Source organism: Ailuropoda melanoleuca, chromosome 14 (assembly GCF_002007445.2).
Source record: "Ailuropoda melanoleuca isolate Jingjing chromosome 14, ASM200744v2, whole genome shotgun sequence".
Taxonomy (NCBI): Eukaryota; Metazoa; Chordata; class Mammalia; order Carnivora; family Ursidae; genus Ailuropoda; species Ailuropoda melanoleuca.
Genome location: NC_048231.1, coordinates 66,767,633 through 66,791,114, shown reverse-complemented (window position 1 = coordinate 66,791,114; position 23,482 = coordinate 66,767,633). Strand labels below are relative to the sequence as shown.

The 23,482-nt window shown below is 42.7% G+C and overlaps 1 protein-coding gene across 2 annotated transcripts in view; it reads left to right on the top strand.

The window, feature by feature from the left end:
* GAREM1 (GRB2 associated regulator of MAPK1 subtype 1) overlaps positions 1-23,113 on the top strand; it is a 193,322-nt gene extending 170,209 nt beyond the window's left edge. Inside the window, exons 4-6 of one of the 2 annotated variants that reach the window (XM_002924742.4) lie at positions 4,566-5,738; positions 20,382-20,548; positions 22,022-23,113. In XM_002924742.4, coding sequence (XP_002924788.1) covers positions 4,566-5,738; positions 20,382-20,548; positions 22,022-22,916 — 2,235 coding nt within the window. In that variant the 3' untranslated portion in view covers positions 22,917-23,113. Of the gene's footprint in view, positions 1-4,565; positions 5,739-20,381; positions 20,549-22,018 lie in introns of both variants that reach the window. The other variant, XM_011231715.3, reaches the window with a different exon arrangement.
* The last annotated feature ends 369 nt before the right edge of the window (positions 23,114-23,482 follow it).

Below are 23,482 nucleotides of genomic sequence, written 5' to 3'. Positions count from 1 at the left end.
AGTACTTGATAGCATTTCTTCCCTTTAGTTCAGAATCCATTCAGGAATGCATATTGCATTTATGTTGCATTTTATCTTTCATTCACTTTGAGCAGTTCTTCAACCTTCCTTGTCTTTCATCACATGGACGTGTTTCACAAACATGTACCCAATATTTGTACAGTATTTCTCACTTTGGGTTTGTCTGATATTTCTTTGGAATTAGGTTCCAGTAATGCATTTTTAGGTGGACTGTTCTGTAACGGAGGTCCTGACCTTCTCAGGGAATCATATCCAGGGGCACACACACGGGGATGCCTCTCTGCTTAGATTAACTTTGATCACCTGGTCAATGTGTTGTCCAGTTTCTGCACTCTGTAGTTCACTTTTTCCCCCTTCGCAGTCAGTAAGCATTCTGAGAGAAGATACTTTAAGACCATGCACATAACCTACTCCTCGGTCAAACTTATCCTATACTTGGGCATCCACTGATGTTTCTTGTGTGTCCCAATCTTAGATCCCGCCACTCCCCCACATTTGTCAGCTTTTCCCCCATTCATTTTTTTCACTCGTTCGTATTTTTGTTAACAGTATGGACTTAGACATTCCTGCTTTGTTCAATAGATTATCATTCATTGCAGTCTCTGTGTGTTGTGATGCTCAAATTGTCCCAGATTTGGCCCATAGAGGCCAGGTCAGGCTGGCTCCAGTGTCCTTTTGACATGTTCCTATCATCTTAAGAGCACTTCTTTACTTTGTGGGACAACACAGTGTTCCAAGCTCATCTTGTACCTTTCCTGTCCTAGCCCTGGAATCAGGCATTTCTCCAAGGAGCCACGATTCCTTTTAGTGGAGAACGGTTTGGGGCGCTAGGTATATTCATAATAGTGGGAGTCTTTGCTTCTAGTGCCTTAGAAAGAACAAAGCTAAGAAATAGATATGTGCGCGCATGTATAGTTTCCTAGGGTTATAGTACCAATACCTCCAATTTCAGTCAACCCGATGGAGTTCTTCCTACCTTTCATAATTCCATGTTTCTGTCTTCTCTCCACAGTGAAAACTCTGATGATCCAAAGAACACGTTTACTCATTTGTTTATTTCTACAATACACATAAAAGTTGTTTCAGAATCCCTATACCCACTCTCCTATGCAAAATGAATCTACCAAAAACAACATAGTGTGTGTTGGTCTTTTTTCCCTACTAGCAATTTGTAGTCAAAGTATTTTAAAGTTACTTGGATGATTTCTCTGTCTCTGTCCCCTGTGTGCTTAGTTTATTCATTTGAAATAAGATTGGATTCATCTGTTTCCATTTGCAGTTAGCTTTCAGTTTCTTTTAACTTTTTGTTGACTTGATTTTATTTTTTGAATATTTTAGAACATTGGCTTACCTCCTAAAAATCAAAACTCTATAGCTAGGTACACTCACAGAGGTATCACTCCCTCCCTTCCACTAGTTTCCTCCCTCCCTTAGATACCAATTTCATTGTTTTCTGGTTTATTTTTCTTGTATTCTGTTTTTTTTTTTTTACAAAAATAAGCAGAAAAATATATACTGATATTTCCAAAGGTGTAGTATACTGTATATAAGCTGTTATGCATTTTGGGTTTTGTTTTGTTTTTTACTTAATATATCCTGAAAGTCATTTTCCTATTAATTCATTGAACTCATCATTCTTGTTCTTTTTGGCATAATACATTTTGTGTTTGTGTCGTAGTTTATTCAATCAGTCTTCTGTATTTGAGCATTTAGATTGATTCTAAGATTTTGCAAATGCAAATAATGCTACAGTGAATAACCTTGTGCATTTGTATTTTCACACTGTTGGAGGAATGTCTTCAGGTAATTTCCTAGAAGTAGGATTGCTGAATGGAGGCATAAATGCATGTATAGTTTGGTGAGGTATTGCCATATGCCCGCCCATAGGACTTACATCATTTTGCATTTCTACCAGCTATGAACAAGAGTGCCTGTTTGCCCATACTCACCCACTGAGTATGATGTCAGGCTTTTGAATATTTATCAGTGTTCTAGATAAAGAAGTGGTATCTCAGTATAATTTTCATTTACTTTTCTCTAATTATAGAAGAAGTTGAACATTTTTTCATAGATTTGAAGTCTGTTGTGTGCCTTTTTTTAGTGAATTGGTTTTTCATGACTTTCACCTGTTTTTCTGGAAGAGTTTTGGTCATTTTTAAAAGTTGCTTATGTTTTAGGGAGGTTCACTCTTGTGGAAATGTTGCAGATATTTTCTCTCAGACTGTTACTTGATTTTTGGCTTTGCTTCTCTTGTTTCTTGCCATCCAAAAACCTCTTGAGTCGGGATAACCACAAATGAGGGTTTTTGTTATCAGATCTGAAAATGTAAGATGAAGATGTAGAAATTGAAACAGTATAGTTATGATGAGAAAATAGACAGAAAGGTCTTTGGATAAATGGCCTCACAGTAGATGCAAATGTAAGTATACAAATGAGTGTGTGTATTTTATCAATTTAGTACATGATCAAAGTAGCACTTCAAATCAGTAATGAAAAGAGATAGTTATTTAAGGAGTATACTGGACAGTCAGTTAACTGTTTAAAAAACTAAAGTTGGGGGTGCCTAGGTGGCACAGTTGGTTAAGCATCCTACTTTTGGTTCCCCCTCAGGTCATGATCTCAGGGTCGTGAGAGCAAGCTCCACATTGAGCTCCATGTTCAGCGGGAAGCCTGCTTAAGACTCTCTGTCTCTCTCTGCCCCTCCCCCCTCAAATAAATAAATAAATCTTTAAGAAAAAACTAAAGTTAGATCTCTACCTTTAATAGTCCATCAAAGAAATTTTAATTAAATCAGTGAAATAGCTAATAAATGAAACCATCAAAATACTAGAAGAAAATACTGGCTGATCATCTCAGTTTTTCTCAACCTCAGCACTACTGAAGTCTGGACAAATAATTCTTTGCTGTGAGGGGCTGTTCTGTTCATTGTACCATGTTTAGCAACATACCTGGCCTCTACCTGCTAGATGTATGTAGCATCCTCCCAGCCATGACAATCAATAATGTCTCCAGACAGGGTCAAATGTCCCCAGCGGCTGAGGAGTGGGGGCAGAATCACCCCTAACAGAACCACTATTTTATATCATCTCAACTTGTAGAAGCATACTGTCCCAGGGTGAATTACAAAGGAAAATTTTGAAAATGTTTGCTACATAGGAAGAAAAAACCTTAGCACTTAAAGAAATTATAAAGTTGAAATTCACACAACAAATAGGAAAATATATAGCATAAACGACATTCACTTGACATAAAAAGTAATCAGTAAGATGACCATCCCAATAGAAAAATGGGTGAAGGGCACAAAAACCTTCACAAAGGGAGAGATCTAAATGGCCAGATAAATAAATACCAAAATATTTTCACTATCCCAATAATCAAATAAATCAAATCAAAATAAAATATGAATAAATAAATGCAGGATGCGTGCTTTACCTTTAATACTGGTAAACATTAAACTTAGTTAGCATGGGTATGGAGAGACAGATAATTTCATAAAGTGGACGAAGTGTAAATAGGTATAACATTGAAGCACAACAGGAAATACATATTAGACCTTTCAAATATGTATCTATAGCTTTGTCCATGCAGTTCTACTTCAGGGCCTTTATCCTAAGGAAATAGTTGAACTGAAAAAAAAATTAATTGCAGTACTATTTATAATTGCTAAACATTGGGAAAACCCATCTGTCTGACAATAAGGAACTAGTCAGATAAATTAAGGCATATGCCCAGATAATCAAATACATAAGGTCAGTATTGGCAACTGATGGTTTATACTTAAACAGGAGAAAATGAATAAAGTGAGAAACAAAGCAACAAAATTGTGTGTGTATTTATATATCTCCAAGATAGATGATGTGTCTATAGTCTCTTTCTATTTATATAAAATTGTTAGCATAGATTATGTTTAGTGGTAAGACTATAGAATTTGTTCATTTTGCCTCTGTATTTTCTAATATTTCTGCCAATGGACATGAATAGTTTTTATAATAAAATTAAAGAACAGGGAGAAATAAAACATTTTTACATCCTCTGTCCCAATTCCAATTTTAGAAAATTTCATAAAATTTTAATAGTAAAAAAAAAAAATAAGGAATTTTCTACAGTGGTTTTCATGGAAGCATTTTTTTATAACTGGAAGAGATAGAATGATAATATTAATGCCCCAGAATTATTATCCATATGATAGACTACATAAAGAAACTGGAAGAATGTTTATCAAACCAATAAGCGTGGCTATTTCTGAATCAGGTCTGTGGGCGTTATTTTCTTTTTGTGTCTTTTCTCCGTATTTCCCAAATTTTTACTAATGAACAGATTGCTTATTTCTTCAGGACAAAGTGTGTTTTTACAAGTCTAAACGAATATCTTCTTGTTACTGTTAGCCATATAAACATTATGAAAGAAATGGAGCGGCTAAATTTAGTATGGGAACAGCATTTTCCTTTGTATGCGTGCTTGTGTGTCTTAATGGCAAGTTCTCTACTTTTCTGTGGGAATGGACTAAAGGCAACTAACCTAAAACTTGATTTATCCTATTGTAGGTTGCTTCAGGTGAATGCAATGAGGACACCGAAGTTTATAACATCACCCTCTGCACTGGGGATGAACTCACTCTCATGGGGCAGGCAGAAATCCTGTACGCAAAGACTTTCAAGGAAAAGTCTCGACTCAACACTATCTTCAAAAAGATTGGGAAGCTCAATTCCATCAGCAAGCTGGGAAAAGGCAAAATGCCATGCCTGATTTGCATGAATCACCGGACCAATGAAAGCATTAGCCTGCCATTCCAGTGCAAGGGCAGATTTAGCACCCGGAGTCCCCTGGAACTTCAGATGCAGGAGGGCGAACACACCATCCGCAACATCGTGGAGAAAACCAGGCTCCCCGTGAACGTGACTGTGCCCAGCCCTCCACCCAGGAACCCGTATGACCTCCACTTCATCCGCGAGGGCCATCGCTACAAGTTTGTGAACATCCAGACCAAGACGGTGGTGGTTTGCTGTGTGCTACGCAACAACAGGATCCTCCCCACGCACTTCCCTTTGCACTTGACTGTCCCCAAGTTTAGCCTCCCAGAACACTTGGTAAAGGGAGACATGTGGCCCGAGACCCTGGTCCATCACTGGCTGGGTATCTGCCAAGAACAGTTCGACATCGATGAGTATTCCCGGGCTGTCCGAGATGTGAAAACTGACTGGAATGAGGACTGCAAGAGCCCCAAGAAGGGCCGGTGCTCTGGCCACAACCACGTGCCCAGTTCTCTTAGCTACGCCCGTGATGAGCTCACCCAGTCCTTCCACCGGCTCTCCGTCTGTGTGTATGGCAACAATCTCCATGGCAACAGTGAGGTGAACCTCCATGGCTGCAGGGACCTGGGGGGAGACTGGGCCCCCTTTCCTCATGACATCCTGCCCTATCAGGACCTGGGTGACAGTGGGAGCGACTACCTTTTCCCGGAAGCCGGGGAAGAATCAGCTGGCATCCCGGGGAAGTCAGAACTTCCTTATGAAGAGCTCTGGCTGGAGGACGGCAAGCCCAGCCATCAGCCTCTCACTCGTTCCCTGAGCGAGAAGAGCAGATGCGATCAGTCTAGAGGTTCTGTTCGGTCCAAATGTGCAACCTCTCCTCTTCCTGTCCCGGGAACTCTGGGAGCATCCATGAAGTCTTCAGAGATTGCCCTACCTCCACCTCCAGTGCCTCCGAAATCTGACGCCGTAAGTCATTTGTGTTCTCGAGTGATGCGTCAGTCCTTCCATCTCTGCTCGGTCACCTACTCATGTATCTTTCCTAATGAAAGGAAAACTTCCCAGTGGGAAATGATTGGAATGAGAAAATTTGCTTCATTTGGAGTGAAATATAAATGCTGGCTAGATTATTTTTACCAGTTAGGAGTTCAAGTTTTTAAGCCTTCAGAGTTTTGAAAGAGGAGAGGTTTAGACACGTCTTTCGCTGCTGTCTGGAGAATGGGTAATAAGGAGGAGAGGGCAGATGGTGGGAGACCAGAGAAGAGGCATTACGATAAGGGAGGTACGAAATGACGATGCCCTGAACCACAGCAGTGGGTCGCAGAAGATGGCAGGGAGAAACGAGCTGCTTCAGAACGCCCCGACAGTACTTACTGATAAATCAGGTGTGGGTAGTGAAGGGAAGAGGGAAATCAAGGACAACTTCTAGAATTTTAGCCTTAGCAACAGAGTGGATATTACTGCCAGTTACTGCAGTGGGGCAGACTGAAGGAAGAGTAGATTTATTTGGGGGGAGTTTCCAAGGGAGGGGGGGGAATCAAGAGACATCAGTGTCATTTGTAACCCTTCCTACTTCCCTGAAGTTACAGAGATCAAACCATGGTAGGTGTGCTTGTGTTCATGGACACACACCAGGGCAGAACCCAAGCCAGAGTGGTTCTATTTAACACCTTAAAATAACTCATTCACGGCTCCAGAGGCTTCTATCAAATCTTACTGTATAAAGGTCAGTATGGGACAGGAGAAAGGGCCCTCTGTTCTGACCATGTTCTTTGATTGACAGGCACTCTGAACCTTTGCTCCATGTTTTTAATCATTGGATTTCATTATATCTGAATCGAGAAAGCATTAGAGACATTGGGTACAGTTCTGTTTGTTTATTTGGCAGTGTTTACTGCAATGGTTTTTGTTTGTTTTTTTTTTTTTTTCTTATGTCCGGCAGAATCCTTAAAAAAAAAAAAAAAGCTTCCCCAAATCACAATAAATAGAATTCACAATCCATCTGACTGAAGTACATTTAGGGGGAGGATATCTCCATATTCCTCTATTCTCTCTTCCCATGGTGGCCTCAGGACGCCTCTGTGGAACCCTGCAGCTGTGCAGAAACCAGTTTCAAAACCATGGAAATACTGGGTGGGATGCAAGAAATAGGACCACCAACAAGACCTGCACTGTGGACTCTGGTATCTTTCAGTTTTATAGGGAAGTTAACAGATGAAATGCGATGACTGTCATACAAGTTAAAATGTGATAAACAATAGAAGAGAGATAGACACAATGTGTGTGGGAATTCAGAGGAGAAAGAAACTTCTAGTTGGGTGATGCAGGAGAAAAGTCTTCACGGAGAGAACATGCATGAGTTGGAATAGCAGAGAGATGAGAAAGAAGGCCATTCCAGACAGAAGAGCATGAGCAAAGGTGTGGAAGGAAGCTGGGATGGGTGAGGGAAAATAGGAAGTGCTGTTGGGTCAGTAATAGGGTGACTAGAATGTAGGAAGGGCGGTGATGGCTGAAAAGGCTGGAGCCAGGTCACGGACAGCCCTGAACGTCGGGCAGCACTTTTTGCCAGGTGTCCTGCTTTGCTGTCCGTGCAGGGCCCTCACTGCTGCAGAGTTTCCTGAGGGGGGACCCCCCCCCCCGGCTGTTTGCTCTAGGACACAAGAACTCCCCGGAGATTGGATTTTCCCTTGTTCCTTGGAGGATCTTCCACAGACCTCAAGACACAAGCCCAGAGATCCCAGTACCTAGTAGAGGTCATGGAAAATTTCAGGGAAGTCTTGGTGAAGTTAGAGTCCTTGGTATTTTTATTCGTGTCAAAGGGTATTCCCTTACCCCACTCCACCCACAAAAAAGCAGGTAAAAAGTAAGGGGACGGTCCTTCTGGAAAGTAAGCAGTGTTCAGTGTGTCTCAACTCAACTACATATTTGATGTTACTACAAGCTGGGAACCCTGATCTTCAATAGGAGTGTGACCACATGAGCTGTTCCTGTAGAACTTTGGTCCTACTTGGCACATAGTGGGGACTCATGTTTGTTAAATGATTGATTGACTCATTCATGATGGTCATACCCAAAGTCATTATGTAACTAAGTCTAGAAATAAGAAGCTAGCGCCACTTGTTTTTTCTATGGTGTAATAAAAGATGAGTAAGAACATAAATATTAAGAGGTTCTATTCTTGACCTTGGTACTAAAAATTATGAGAGTTAAATCTGAAAGCAAAAGCAAACCACGTGAGAAGCAAAGATTTTGGCCTCCAGTCTCAAATGTAATGTCTTACAAGAGAGTCTTTTCAGAGCATGTCCAATGTTTATAGAATGCTATAATCTTTAAAAAAAATTGTTTTAAACACCTGAAATCACTTAATTTTACTTTAAAAAATTAGGCATTTCAAATGAAGTCATATTTTTTATTGGCTCTGTGACCATGAAATGAGTTTTCCATTTTTAGGAACTGTGTGGGATCCAAAGAAACGTCATAATCGTTAGATGTGGCTTCAGCTTGTAAATTTCAAAAGGGAACTTTAATGGGGCATAAATTCAAGCGCTTCCACAGAATTAAATAAAATTTCTTTGGAAAGTTATACTGGAGTGAGTCCTGGGAGAAAGACATGCCATGTACCTAACAGCTATCCTGCCTGATAATTAAAGATGGTGATAAGCTTTCAAGTGAGACCTCATTTGGGAAGGTGACAACTCCCTCCAGGTCTTTAGGGATTGAAGGTGCTGAACAGTGGAACGGGGTCAAAGAAAGCATGTCTTTCATAGTAAGGGAAGCAAAGCTGGTAATCGGCGAATGCACTCTGTTTGCCACAGTGCATGACCCCATCGTGTTAACGTCCTGGGGTTTAGTGGCTCCCGTACATGTCCACCTGTTCCTTGTCTCCTAATTCTTCTCTTCTGAACCTTCACTTCCTACACTAGTGTCCGAAGTTATAACACTTACTTCTGCTCTGTCTCCAGCACACTTTGGTGGTCTTTGTTTCTTTCTGTAACCAAGAGAGTAAATCTTTGCCCTTCCACAGTAATGCTTACTGTGTTTCCTGCACTGTGCTATGATGCTGGTGACATCTGGGTTGTACTCTTCAGCACTTTTCCTCCCTGTATCTGAAAGCGGAAAACTAAGTGGTGGGGTCAAACAGAACATCCGCAGGGGAGGGGTAATCGGTGAGGCCCTGTTGTACTTTGTATTTGATGTGGCTGTTTAAAAATATGCTGTAGTCTTCGTGTATCTTTGTACAGATTGTTGAGTACAGTTTTTTTTTCCTTCACAGCTATCAATATTTATTCTAAAATTATTGTGATTAAAATTGTAATAGTTGCATGGAACTAGAAAAATTAAACCATGGAACAGAATAGGGAGCCAAAACTAGATTCATTTATATGTGAAAAATTGGGTGGTTTTTTGGGGTTTTTTTTTTAATTTTTATTTTAAATACAGTTTTTTTTTTAAACAAAACTCTGGCACTTATTTCTCCAGAATAGGAGAGGCTATTCCCTTCCCCATAGGAATATCCCAGGAAAAAGTAAGCATCATGCCGAGTTTAAGAGGGGTACAGCTACTTGTACCCCTCAGAATTGTTGTAGATGAGCCCAAACTGAGGGAGCATACCCAGCTCGCTGAATGGTGACATTTTCACTTTTCTAAGTTGTGCAGCATGCCCCCAAATCAGAATGGCCTGACAGTCCTTCGTAAGGGGATGACCCTTTGGTTCATACCTTTATTCTAAACACATCGTCTGCTTCCTAATTAGCATCATGGGCCTCTGTCCATAATCTAAATTTTCTGGTACTGGCTGATCAGTCTAAAATATTTACAGAGGGGCCCCTGGGTGCCTCAGTCATCAAGCGTCTGCCTTCTGCTCAGGTCATAATCCCAGGGTCTTGGGATCGAGCCCCACATCGGGCTTCCTGCTCAAGCGGGAGGCCTGCTTCTCTCTCTCCCACTTCCCCCGCTTGTCTTCCCTCTCACACTGTCTCTTTCTCTGTCAAATAAATAAATAAAATCTTTAAAATAAATAAGTAAATAAATTTTTACCCAGAAACACTCAACAAGTGACAGTCTTCAAGAGCTGTTTTCCCCCCTCTTTAGAAGATGCCATTTTGGTTGGAGAGCAATCATGGAAAGACTTTTTATTGCATAAAATTCTGTAAATAGGAGGTTTGAGTCCCAGACTGCCCTGGTCTACACACGGAATTACAAGTCATTATCCAAACTGCAGGATCACGACTCTTCTGAAACTATTTATGCAGCAGTATCCTCTCTGGGGATCCAGAGCCCAGGGATTAGTATCCCCCCTCACCTTCAGTAACAGGAAAAAAGTATGTTCAGTCTTGCTTGGTTACTGACATTAGAGCAGTTCCTGAGGTTCATGAGAAGAAAATCATAAAAGGAACTAGGTTGTGAGCCACTGTTTTAAACGCAGTATTATTGACAGATTGGTGAAAAGTTTGTGGACCATGGTGATAGACAGGGACGCCCCAGAGCCCCTGAGAAACTAGGAGCAGGGATTTGCTGTCAGATGGGTTGGTAGCATGCTCGCTGTGCAAGGCTGAAAGTCCATCAGAAATAAAGTTCCTTCAGTGGAACACGGTGTGTCATTGGTGTTTGGGAAAAATAAGACTTACAGGGTGAATTTAATGCCACATTTGATTGGACCTAGTCCAGTAGGTGCTTGGGAAAACGGACTGAGCTATACAGAAGTGAGTCGGAGTATCTGATCTGCCTCAGACAGGCTGAACAACTGATGAGAAAATGTGAAGAAATGCCAAGCATCCCAGGAGTCTTCATTTCCCCATCTCAGTGGCATTTAACTAGAAGCAGGGAGAGAAGTGATCTGCCACCCTATGTGGGAGATAATTAGAGGCATGTAACATCACATTAAGGGCCATGAATTTGAGGGGTGCCTGGGTGGCTCAGTCGGCTAAGCATCCAACTCTTGATCTCAGCTCAGGTTTTGATCTCAAGGAAGTGAGTTCAAGCCCTGCATTGGGCGCCATGCTGGGTGTGAAGACTACTTTAAAAAAAAAAAAGAGCCATGGATTTGAATCCTCCTCACTCTACCACATAGTAGCTTCGTACCTTTGGCAAATACTTAACCTCCCTGAGTCAGTTCCTGTGGGGAGAATAACAGCTTCTTCATTGCATTGTCGTACGGTACAAAGTACTTGGCACTGTTCCCTGGCACTTGGTAAGCGTTCGATAAATAGTAGCCGTAACTTAATAGGAGACAGATTCCAATTTAGGGTCAGATGGAAAATGATTTTTGGGAGGTTTTTTCCTTTAGTCCTTCTTTAATGAAGGAATAAGATCTCTTCAAAGAGTCAAGGAGGCTGATGGGAACACGCACTTCTCCCTCCACTGTCAGCCCAGCACCCAGGCAGGGGCCCTTGTCCCCACATTCCAAAAGCATGTGTGATAGTTTCATTTTACTGCTCTCTGAGATTTTACAAAAACCTAATTGGGTTTAAAGATAACAAAACATTCTTTTCATCTGACTTTTAAAATATCCATTTGATAAGCTAGGTGTTCATGTTATCGTTTCCGGCTGCGGAGCCAGATTTGTACTCACCAAAGAGGCACAGAAATGCTCAGCATCCCGGACCCCAGTAATGTGGGGCCTTTCCTGGGGGCAGTGGGGGGTTTGAGGAGCTTCAGAGTACCTGTGAAAAAGCCACAGGAGGCTCTAAGGCTGCAAACACATGTCAAGAAACTGGAATTCCCAGACAAATCTGTATAGAAATGTTAAGACTCACAAGTTGCCAGGACGTCTGGTGGTTCAGTCGGTGAAGCGTCTGTCTTTGGCTCAGGTCATGATTCCAGGGTCCTGGGATCGAGCTCCACATCGGGCTTCTTGCCTGGCAGGGAGCCTGCTTCTCTCTCTGCCTCTGCTGCTCCCCCTGTTCATGCTCTCCCTCCCACCCTGCCTCCCTCCCTCTCTCTCTCTGACAAATAAATAATGAATAAATAAATCTTTAAAAAAAAAAAAACAACAAAATGACCGACAAGTTGCCTTGGTAAATTCTGTTCCTCAGCATGGCTAGGTCATGGTGTCACCACCTGGAGGTATCCACCCTACAGAAATAGGGACCTCACATGACTACCGAAGTTAGGAAAAAGCTATAAAAAGATGTTCGTTTATAAACTAAGGGAAGTGGCTATGAGAACTGATTTGACTGTGAGTTTTTATTTTATTTTGTCTTTGGGCTTCTGCCCTGTACCAAATGTTAATGTTAGAAAAGGCATTAAAAGACAGATTTTCTTAAATAAATCTGACATATTAATATTCAGGTTTAGGTACTAAAAAGATTAATCTGGAAGTGACTATTTATTTTTCAAAGTAATTGGCTCTACAAAAAGATTCACTCAGGATTTCGCTAATTAATGAGGTCTCCTAAGGCATTTGACATTTAATTAATTTTAATTACGACTTTTGAGGAGTACTCTGAGAGCAAGCCATACCTACGTTCCCATTTGTTAATTGAAATAAGGACTAAATTATTACTGTGTTTTGGTAATTTGAAACTAATTGCCTCTGGTTTCACGTAGATTATTTGTTTTTCAGTGAAACCTTCTAAACCAAGAAGTGTTTTTCTCCTGTGTCCATTTGAAACTCTCAATGATGAGAATGCTAATAATTATAATATTCTGTGGGATAGCTCTTGTTTCAAATCTGCACTCTTGAGTACCATTTGCACAAAATCACATTAATGTGAAGGTTATATACTATTTAAGTATATCTATCATGTATTATACTCCTTGCTCAGAAGAGGGCTTTATTCTCTGCCCCAATAGCGTATTCCTTCTTCTGAGTCCATAGAAGCACCCTAGAATTTAAACAAGTATTCTTTTCAGAACCACTTGCCCTTCTTGCCTCCCAGTGAGTGGCCTCCGCCTTGCCTCCTGCGCCCGAGGCTTGGAGATTGGAGGTCATTTCAAACCCAGGTCTCTCTTTAGGTCCTTATCATCAGTGTATAAAACTGGAAGAAGAAAAAAAAATAAGTATTCATCTAAGAATCAGGATTTTGAGTGTAAATCACATTTGCCCTTGCGTAATTAATCACATAGAGTTTCATTTATTGCTATTTTGTCATTATAAACTTTCATTTCTGTTTGGCTGAAAATATCCTGATGGGTATGTGACAGGGTTATGAACTCTTTGTATAAAAGCCTCTTTATAAATAAGATTTCTTAAGGCTGTAATGATTTTGTTATCTGGGAGAGGGAGTGTGGGAAGCAATATAAAATCCAAGGCAGAGGGCATGCAGTGAAGGCAAAGTTGCAAAGTTCAAGGAAGCATGGTTACAAAACTCCTTTCTTTCAATTGCTGACAATATCCTGAAGTTGGCTTTTTAGAGAAGAAAACTCACAGTGCAGGTGAGTCCAGTCATAGATCAAGCTCACTTAAAGTATCTGTATATTTTCTGAATCCTTGTCAACAAAGAAACAAAATGATCTTCACTCTGCCTAAGTGATGCCGAAATCTCTTCGGTGACTGCCCACAATTCTAAGCAGCATGATCTTTGAGACAGATCTTCACCCACGGGCGTGTGATGGTACGTGTTAAACCACAGACAAGGGAAGTGTATGGCCTTGTCAGCAGGTGTCTCCAGATCCATCGCCATGGATTTAGAAGTTGAGTACACTGTGATAAAATTGATTTTTTCCCCAAAAAAGATGGCTACACAAAAGATGTCACAGTAAGTGTTCCATTTTCTTTTCTTAAGCGATTTCTGTGGTCCAGTTAGTGAAAGGGTATAAAAAGTGTTATTTCTTCCATAGAAGACAAGTAGAGTTCCAAGAAATGAAAACTTGCCGAGAAATACTATACCAAAACCCCCATCCCTACACTGTGCTGTTTCATAAACACTTGATGTGTCTTTGGTTTCTTGTATTCTTTTACAAGAATACAAGAATACAAGAATACTTCCTTATCCCTAGGAAGTATCAGAAAAACTTAATGTCACAGAAGAAAGAAATTAGATCAGAGCTAATGTATATAAAATGCTCCAATTATGTATAACAAATGTTACATATAATAAACATACATTAACAAATACACGTAACCTTGTTTTCCAACCATGCAATAATGAGCTTTGTGCTTTGAACAAATTCTCATGCATTACTTTTAACATGTGGCTATTTAGGGAGAAGATCTTCTTGTCCATTTTTCACAAATTATTGGTCCTTTACACGGTGCTCAGTTCCCTCCCAGCCACACAGAGTTGGAGCTGGAGGGAGTGGACAGGGGAAAGGACAGTTAAATGCTATTCCCAGAGTCAGGAAAGCAAGTTAAACTTTGTGGACAGTATTCTGAAAATAAAATAGTCCCATTCTATGACGTGTTTGATTTTGACCAAAGATTGGGGTTGGGTTTTGACTTTGTTGACCACACCTTCATTTAAAAACACAAAGCTTTCCAAAGTCATTCATTCTGTTGGCAGTGTGTGCCATCTTTACTCTTGCTGTTAGACAAAAAGTTGCCATTAATTTCTTTTCTGGCTTTACAGTGGCCAGTGGTGGAATGGCCAAGGCAGAAAGCAATGGAAAAATGCCTGTTCTCCTCCATCTCCTTACATGAAGGGAAAGCATAGGTCCTGGGAGTCAGTAAGCACTCAGCCTCCAGGTTATTATGTGTGTGCATGTGCATACCTGGGCACATTTTTCCCCCAAGCTTAGGGGGAAAAAAGCCATGCCTTCTTCAATCCACTGTCCCTTTCTAATAACTGCCTCTTCTCTTCCTTTCTGGTCAGTATTCTTGAAAAGAGTGATATGCCCTCCCAACTCCACCCTCACCTCCTGTTCTGCCTTTGACTCACTGGAATCTGTCTTCCAAGCTTTTTTCTTTTTCTTTTTTTTCATTCTGACTTCTTTTGCTAAGATCCCCAGTGACCTGCTAACTCTCACATATCTTCCAGAGCTTTCCTGACTTCCTGACATTCTTCCATCTTTACACTGCCATTCTCCTGCTGTCCTCCCCTCCCTTCACTTCTTTGACACCATTTGGCAGGATTCTGTCCTGGGAGTAGTAAGATGAAGTCATTTGTTTCCTCCTTCTTTGTCTCCTCTTCTGCCCATTCCTTAGGGGTTCAGCCTTCTTAGCTTCTCATCTGAGAGCCCAAGGCCCCCATATGCAGATTCTGTTGGTCGAACGTCCAACTCAAGCTCAGTGTTTTCAAAACTTAACTCCTTGGTTTCTCCCAAGCTCTGTTCTTCCTTCTAAGTTTCTATCTGATAAATAGCACCAGTATTGCCTCATCTTTGAAGCCCCAAGACCCAAGCATCACATTGGTGGGTTTTTTCAGACTCGGTACCTTTTGCACACTCATAATTCCTTCTTCCTGAAGACTTTCTCAGTACAATTTCCTGTGACTTTGTTCTTCTGTCACCTTGAATAAATTAATGGTGCTCCTACTAACTTTCATCCTACTTCTGTTATTAGAGGGCCAATCTGTTTCTTGATTATATGTTTGCCTCCCTTCTTCCCAACTAGTTCCATGAGCTTACTCATTTTTGTATACTTAACACTAGCTCAGTGAGCATGTGATAAGCACTCAACCTACATGTGAACAAATCAATAGTAAAATGGAATTAATGTAGTGTGTAGGGAATGGGAAAGGGATGGCCACATGTTCTTCAGACATTTAAGGACAGTGGAAGTAGATAGTGGCTCTGATCTCAGCCCTTAGCCCCTAGACACCTTTTACAGCTTACTTCAAACCCTATTAAATTATGTCAGTGTGTTAGATGGCAGTCACATGAATAGGCCTTGTAGACTAAGAAAGGTGACTAGAGAGTGTTCTAGAAAGAGCAGAACTCACCATTTCCACCTTTCAATAAATTATATTTAGCCCTGAGTTAGCACTCTGCTGCATGAATACTAGGGAGAGTTGTCTTCATCCTGAGTAGTGGTATCTTACATTTGGTAAGAATTTAATCACTGAGCATTTTATGAAAAGGAAGACCCTGCCAGGAAGGAGCAAGGATGAGATCATTGTACTAGAAGTGTAACTGCTGGAAGGAAAAGTTTTATTTATTTATTTATTTATCTATTTATCTATTTATTTATTTTTAGAGGGAGATTGCATGCGTCTGAGCGGGGGGAGGGGCAGAGGGAGAGAGAGAGAATCTCAAGCAGACTCCCCGCTGAGCGCAGAGCCCAACTCTGGGTCGATCCCATGACCCTGGGATCATGACCTGAGCCTAAATCAAGAGTCGGACACTCAACCAACTGAACCACCCAGGTGCCCTGGAAAGAAAAACTTAGACTGGAGACTTCATGAAGCAAGGCTCTGGGGACAGCAGGGAGCCAGCTCTCCCTGCTGCCACCTGAGTCCATGTTGTGCTCATTGACCCTGTCCGAACCAGCAGGTGTCAGGAGCTTCTCTGCAAACACCCAAATTACTCACCAGAAATGATCAACCAGTAGCAAAGGTCGTGCATAATCTGCGATAGACAGTAACACCTGCCTCAAAACAGTGCCAGTCCCTCGCCTGGGACCAGTGTTGGAGGTTTATTCCTGATAATCCACAGGTACCTCACCCTCCCTGTGCTGCCATACGTGCTGTGTTGGAGAGGAAGAGAAGGACTCTAGTCCACCAGCCGTGGTGTATTCTGTAATATCCTCATTTAGAATAGCAATTATTCGTGGGGGGGGGGGTTGACATTTCCCAATTTAGAAATACCGTCATTGTCATTTTCACACTCCTGCTATGTCCAGTAGAGTTGAGGTCGGTCTTAGGGCCAGGTCTGCTGGCGCATGTTTTCTCTATACTGACACTAATATGAGGACACACCAAAAATTAACATTCAGCCCAAATGACTTATCAATAACAATTTCCACATAAAAATATAAAAGGCATTCTTCTAGTATACATTTTGAAATAAAAGTACCTTTTTGTTGTATTTTTGTGTGACATCTGTTAACCTCTACCTAGCATTCTATGGGACATATTTGCACCCAAGGTGACAAATCCCTAAACTCTGTCATCCACAGGGTACCAATAACAACGATGACAGTCCCTACCATTTTCACTTGTAGGCTAATTGACTATACATGGAAAGTAAGTAAATATAAACAGTGTGAGCTGAGTTCAGAAGCGGTGACACGTACTGGTGGCCACGTGCAGTGGCCCCAGACTGAGCATGTAATGTTTGGGACTGGGCCTTGGGAAATGGCATTTAGGAAGAGACAAGTAGTAATAATGACCATAGCAGAGAGGAGCAGATAAGGACAGGTGTGTCCAGGTGACCGTGAATCTGCCTCTTTGGGTGGACCTGTGTGTTCATATAGAGGAATGGTGGGAGAAATAACTAGATAGAAGGAATAAGATGGAATAATTTCTGTGGCTACCAATTATAGCTAGAAAGACTGCAGAAGGCTTCAGTGGGAAGCAGGGCAGGCTGGACTTTATCCAACAAAGGGTGCCACTGGAGATGGGAGATAACGTGATGAAAGCCACGTGCTGGGACTTTCAGAAGGAATCCACTGAAAATGTAGCCCTTGAAAGTGAAATTGAATATGAGGGAAACTGGAAGCAGGGTGATTGGCCATCCAGTCTTGTAAATTGCCTTTTATTGTCAGATAAAATTCATTTCAAATAGAACTACACTCCTCTTGGATATACATGCCCCATGTGGAATCCAGTCGAGAAGCAAAGTAGAACAATTACTGTTAGGACGGAGAAGGTAGGAAGTGAGATGGCACAACAAACCCTCGCTGTTTTAACTTCTGGATCCCAAAATGTATATATTTCACCAAAGCATGTAGTTTTTCCCATAAACTGCATATGACTTCGTTTGAGAATCTGTGGCAACAAGTGGAAAGTAACGAGTTGAAGGGCGCCTGGCTGGCTCAGGCGGCCGAGCATGTGACTCTTGGTCTCGGGGTTGTGAGTTAGAGCCCCACATTGGGTGTAGGGATGATTTAAAAAAAATAAAATGTTTCAAGTAGAAAGAAAGGAAGTAACAAGTTGGAAGTAGTAGGTAGAGAGCAGGTAGTCAGCTGTGCTCAGCCCCACGCGGCCCTGGCGTACCTGCTTCGAGGAACACAAGCCGGCCCTGTTGTGCCTCGACAAAATTACCTGAATTCTCATCATGGACCAGGTCCTTTGAAAGTCATTTTTTTGTTTTGGTTTTCAACTCCCTTTTCTCCAAAATGGATTTCAAATCAGCCTTATTCCTTGCCACTGAACTCACAATGACACCCAAACAGGCCTCTAGTCACAATGGAAGAGAACGTTTCTCTGGCCTTCGAATAGCATCTCTTCACTGACTCCACCCCGTCCTTTAAGAGCAAGAACCACGCACACACACACATGCACGCACTCTTAGTCCTTGCAGGAGTCCTGTGGCCACCCCAAACACTTCCTGTATCTCCGATACAGTCTAGGGTTTAGCTATAAACACTCCGGTTAGCCGTGGCTACCTCCCCAGGCCCTGTCCCCTACAAATGCTTCTTTTCACTCCTTCCTCCCCACTCCTCCTCTCATGTGGGAAACCTATTGGAAAGCTCTTCAGGACTGCACAGCTATGGAAGTAGGTGGCAGAACCAGCTCTAAGTGACCTGGAGTGCCTGGAGTTACTTATAAGAACAGGAAGAGGGGACTCCCCATAGGTTCAATTCAAGTACAGGTGGCTGCTTTTCTGTGTTCTAAGACCTAAGTCAGTCAGTTACTTTAAATTAAAATGCGTATTGTCATGGACATCTCAGCATATCATAATTGACATCTAGGTAAGTGAGCCCTAATGAAACGTCACAGTTAATGACTACTCCCAGAACTTAGACATTTCTAAATCAAATTCAGTATGAACTATGTTTTCCCCGTGCTCTTCTCTAACTCAGTATTGAAAAGGGACTGTTTATTTTAAAAATTAAAGAGTTATGGGACAGGCTCCTTATCTTATGTTTTCCATGATTCCTGTTACCATAAGCATACACAAAATCAGGCACATGTAAAGTAACACCCATGCATCCTAGACTCTATAGATACTCCCTAAGAAAGAAAAGAAAGGTAGTTGGCTCCTGTACAAATCACTAACAAGACGGAAGCTGACTCACTGTCTTGGTTACTTATTTTGTAACTAGTATTACTCCTGAAAGCCATCCAGTGGGGTAACCCAGCCCGAGCTTTCAGNCCCCCCCCGCCCCGGGCCAGCTGAATGGTCCTCTCTCTCTCTTCCTTATCCAAACCCATGTCCTCCCAGATTTTCTTTCTGTAGTCATCCACCACCTCCTTTTTAAAAACTCAAAAGGGTAATAAAGCCTACAGCTATTGGAGAAGAGAATCTCCTGCTCAGAATACTTTGTTTCAGCCTAAAGAGCTTTTCCAAATGAAAAACGATCGCCAGTGGGTCCCAGTAACCCGGGCTGTGGGTCCTGCGGGCGGGAGCAAGGATCCTCTGTGCTAGGAAGAAATGCAACAGATGAGACTTTTTAAATTGCTTCCATGTCACTTAGAACTGAGGTCTGCATGGTCATGTGACTTTTCCTAACATCTGGTTTTTTCTGGCAAGCGACTCAGGTCTTGGAAGCCAGTTAGAGGCCCAGTGTGCCTTGTTGGTGGTGGAAGATGCGGTGTCACGTGAACCTATTTTACTCGGTCTTAAGCAAACCCAATACCAAAGCTAATGGAAGTTTGCTGTTTCATTGTCCTCATTACCCCAGAGCTGCTGGGACAGAAAGAAATTGAAGGCAAAGGTGAAAAAATTGCTGGGAACACGGCCTAAAAGTAAGCAAGGACCTTTTTGACAAGTCAGAATTGGCTGTTTTTACCTGTGTGGCTTAGGGTAGACCAGCAGCACCGGGTATAAACTGCCCCCTGCTGCCTGACACAGAGAAGTACATTTAAAAATGTCCGCTTCATTAAAAGAACCCTGTTCTCCAATGCCTTTGTGAATGGCAAAGAAACAGGGCGGGTAACAGCCCGCAGACTCACGCGAGCCATGGACATTACAGGTCACCTAATCCTCTCCAAGGTGATGCTGAAGGAAGTTAGAGGCAGCTCTCGTGACAAGTGCTGTGTTTGGGGTTTGGAAGTCTGCCTCACTACCCCGTCTGCAGCCTTGTTCCAGCGGCATCGGTGGCACCCGGGAGCTGGTTAGAAATGCAGGTTCCTGGGCCCAGGGTCTACACATCGACAAGATCCCCAGGTGATTCACAAGCACACTTAGGAGTGAGGATCCCTGCATATAACTTCAGAAGAAGAGCCCCCAGTCCCTAAGGTCTGGATCACACTGAACTCAGTTTGAACAGGGACTAAACACAACCCAAAGAAGAGTTTGACCCTCTGTTAAGCTCATGATTGCCTTCCTCCTTATTTTCTTAATACTTCGTTTTATACAGCTCACATATCACGAGCCCTTTAACTCGCTGTCGTGCACGTTACTGGCTGTGACTGGCATTGGCCAAGCAGTCCCCTTGAAAATCCGTCTGTCCCGGCAAGTTCGCGACAGGCATGGTTTTGATCGCGGGCAACATCTGTGTTTATCATCCTCCTTGGGCGCTGCAGTCTTCTCTCTCCCTCCCTCACCCCCCTGCTGTTACTGTTTAAGAGTAGCAACTTGACCCGTTGTCAGTCTGTTGCTAACCCAGAGTGTTCTTTTCCGCGCCAGGTCAGGGAAGAGTGCCGGCTCCTGAACGCCCCTCCTGTTCCACCCCGAAGCGCAAAGCCTTTGTCCACAAGCCCCTCGGTCCCTCCTCGTACAGCCAAGCCAGCGCGGCAGCAGACTCGCTCTCCCAGCCCCACCTTGTCCTACTATTCTTCAGGGCTGCACGACATGTAAGTCTTTAACACCAGGGCACGTGTCTTCTTGTCGGCCAGCTCACCGGTTCTTGAGGACAGTGTCAAGGTAGCTGTAGCCTAGGCAGGAGGGGGGAGAGGAAACATTCTTTAAACACAAAAGAATTTCACTAGAAAAGCATGATGGGACCCTTGTTGGTTTCAGGTTAGGTTGGAAGAGCCGGGGTCCTAGGAAGAAAAGAAACCAGTCTTTATGAGAAACTCAGCCATAGAGGCCAACTGGATTCTCTTTAAAGGAAGCCATGGAGTGTCACCAGTTCTCACAAACCAGCATCTCGTTCTTTCCACTCCGACTTCTGCACAAGCACACAGACAGCCCTTCCGCTGGGACCTAGAGTTGAAAGGGTCCTGTTGGCTCTGCTCTGCCTTTCCACCCAGTACGGGAATCCCTTCCTGACCTTTGTGGTCTGGTAGCCGTTCGCTTCTGTCTGGATCCTTCCAGTGCTGTGAGCTCCTTCTTTTGCCGGCAGCTCATTCCATCGTTGGCAAACACCAATGATTTTTTGGTAATCCTTCACTATACCCAGTTGAAATCTATCTCCATGTAACTTTCAGCTGTTTCTTACATCTAGGAAAACAAAAAAATAGATCCTCCCTGCTTCTCTTTGTCAGCCTATGAACAATTTGAAGTCAGCTAAGATGTAAGTCTTCTCTTCTCCAAAGAAATCACCTCAGCTCTGCCACCTGTTTCCCCTGGCATCACTGCCTGGTCCCTCATCAGCCTGGTCGCCCCACCTCCAAGCACATCCTGCTTCCCTGTCACTCTTAAAATATGGTCCCCAAGCTGAAGGCACCACTCCACGTAGGGTCTTCACCATGGAAAATAGCTTTCTTTTGCGATTATTTTTTGTTCTCTGGACGTTTAAATCCTTATGCTCGTTTTATTCAGTTGAATAGAAGCCAAGGCAAGCATTGTGTTTGACGCATTTCTTCTCACCTCAGACTTTTGGATAGAAATAGAGTCACAGGTGCGGGTGCTGCAGTCTTGTCACATGGCACAAGGATGACAGGCACGAGGCCCCCATTTGCAGCCCTCCCGCCACCTTTTCCTGCTGCAGACATGACTCACCATTCACATGACCTATTGGCGATAAGCCTAACCATGGCTTAAGAATTTTTCTTAAATTCTTAAATACCGTAAATATCCAGGCACCCACTCACAGTGATTTTCTCGTTAGTTTAAAAAAAAAATTATATATTTGCCACCTCTACTATACCCTTTTAAATCATAATTCACATCTGTGTCATTGTCGATGTATTTTACTAACTTAACTTTTTTTTAAAACCTGGTGAAGTTAGCAGGTACTTTATTGAATTCATGATAAGAAATACCGCATTTTTCTTCCTAACCTTCCTTTTCTATTCAGAAGTGACATCCGGGGGATAAGGGTAGGCTTGATATTTGGCTTTTCCTTTTTTCTCACCTCCCTTTCTGTGTTTGCTTTTAAGCAGCGTTCCTAAGAGTGACACGAGTCCTTCCGAAAGTGCTCCTGTGTCCTGCTATCCCTGTACCCGCATGAAAACTGATTCTGTGGACCTGAAGTCCCCGATGGGAAGTCCCTCTGCTGACACTCTCTCCTCCAGGCTCTCGTGGCCCAACCATTACTCGGGAGCGTCGGAGAGCCAGACCAGGAGTGACTGCCTGCTGGGTCCAAGCAGGAGTTACAGTTACCCCAGACAGAAGACGCCAGGCACACCAAAGAGAAACTGCCCAGCACCCTTCGATTTGGATGGCCACGAGCTCTCGGCCAGTCCCCCCGGCTCCGTCACTTCAGAATTCAGTGGCAGCGTCTCTGCCTGTCCCAAGTCAGCCAGCTACTCTGTGGAGAGCACAGACGAGAAAACGCTGGCTCCTGACACAACAAAGCAGAGTATTTCGTGCCCTGCCTTACCCCCCAGGGCTCCAAAACCGGTGGAAGAGAAGGCCGCCTCGGACACTTCTCCTTTGCCTCTGAAAATTGATGGTGCTGAGGAAGACCCCAAGTCTGGGTCGCCGGACCTCTCTGAGGACCAGTACTTTGTTAAAAAGGGCATGCAGGACATCTTCTCCGTTGCCTACCCTTTCTCATCTCCGCTCCACCTCCAGCTGGCCCCCAGGTCCTGTGGCGACGGCTCCCCGTGGCAGCCGCCCGCTGACCTGTCGGGACTCTCTATCGAAGAAGTGTCCAAGTCGTTACGGTTTATTGGTTTGTCTGAAGATGTCATATCATTCTTCGTTACTGAAAAGATCGATGGCAATTTGCTCGTCCAGCTAACGGAAGAAATCCTCTCGGAGGATTTCAAATTGAGCAAACTGCAGGTGAAGAAAATAATGCAATTCATTAATGGCTGGAGGCCCAAAATATAGCCAAATAACCCCAGCTAGCATTGAACAAAACGGACAAGCGTGTGTGCTAGAAGGGGTGGGCTGGGACACAATTCCATGTTTTTTGCACTACAAACCTTCTCTGTAAATAGGGATAAGAGAAACTCTTACTATGCAGACTACGTTTTTGAATGGTGAACATGCTATTTTGTACATCAATAAAAATGCTGTACAGAACACTTAGAGGTGTGCCTTGTACGTCACTCACCACTCAACAGCTGCTAAAAGACAAAAGGCATGTTCAGAGAAGTAATTCTCACCCAAGTAGGTTTATGTGAGAAGGTATGATATTTATTACAAAATAGCCAAAGCTGAAAACCATAAGAATCAAAAAAACGAAAAAACAAAAAACTTTAAAAAAAAAAAAGCAGTTTTTGAACAACAGTTCTCTCCGTTGGGGGAATCAACTTTAGACAATTAACTATTCTGTGCTCTGTCGTTTGGATTGCTCAGTGCTAATTGTTTTACTCTTGTGCCTGAAAATGTTAGTGATATGAAATGACACTTTACTGTTTGTTTTATGCTTGGTGGGGATCATTTCATCAAAA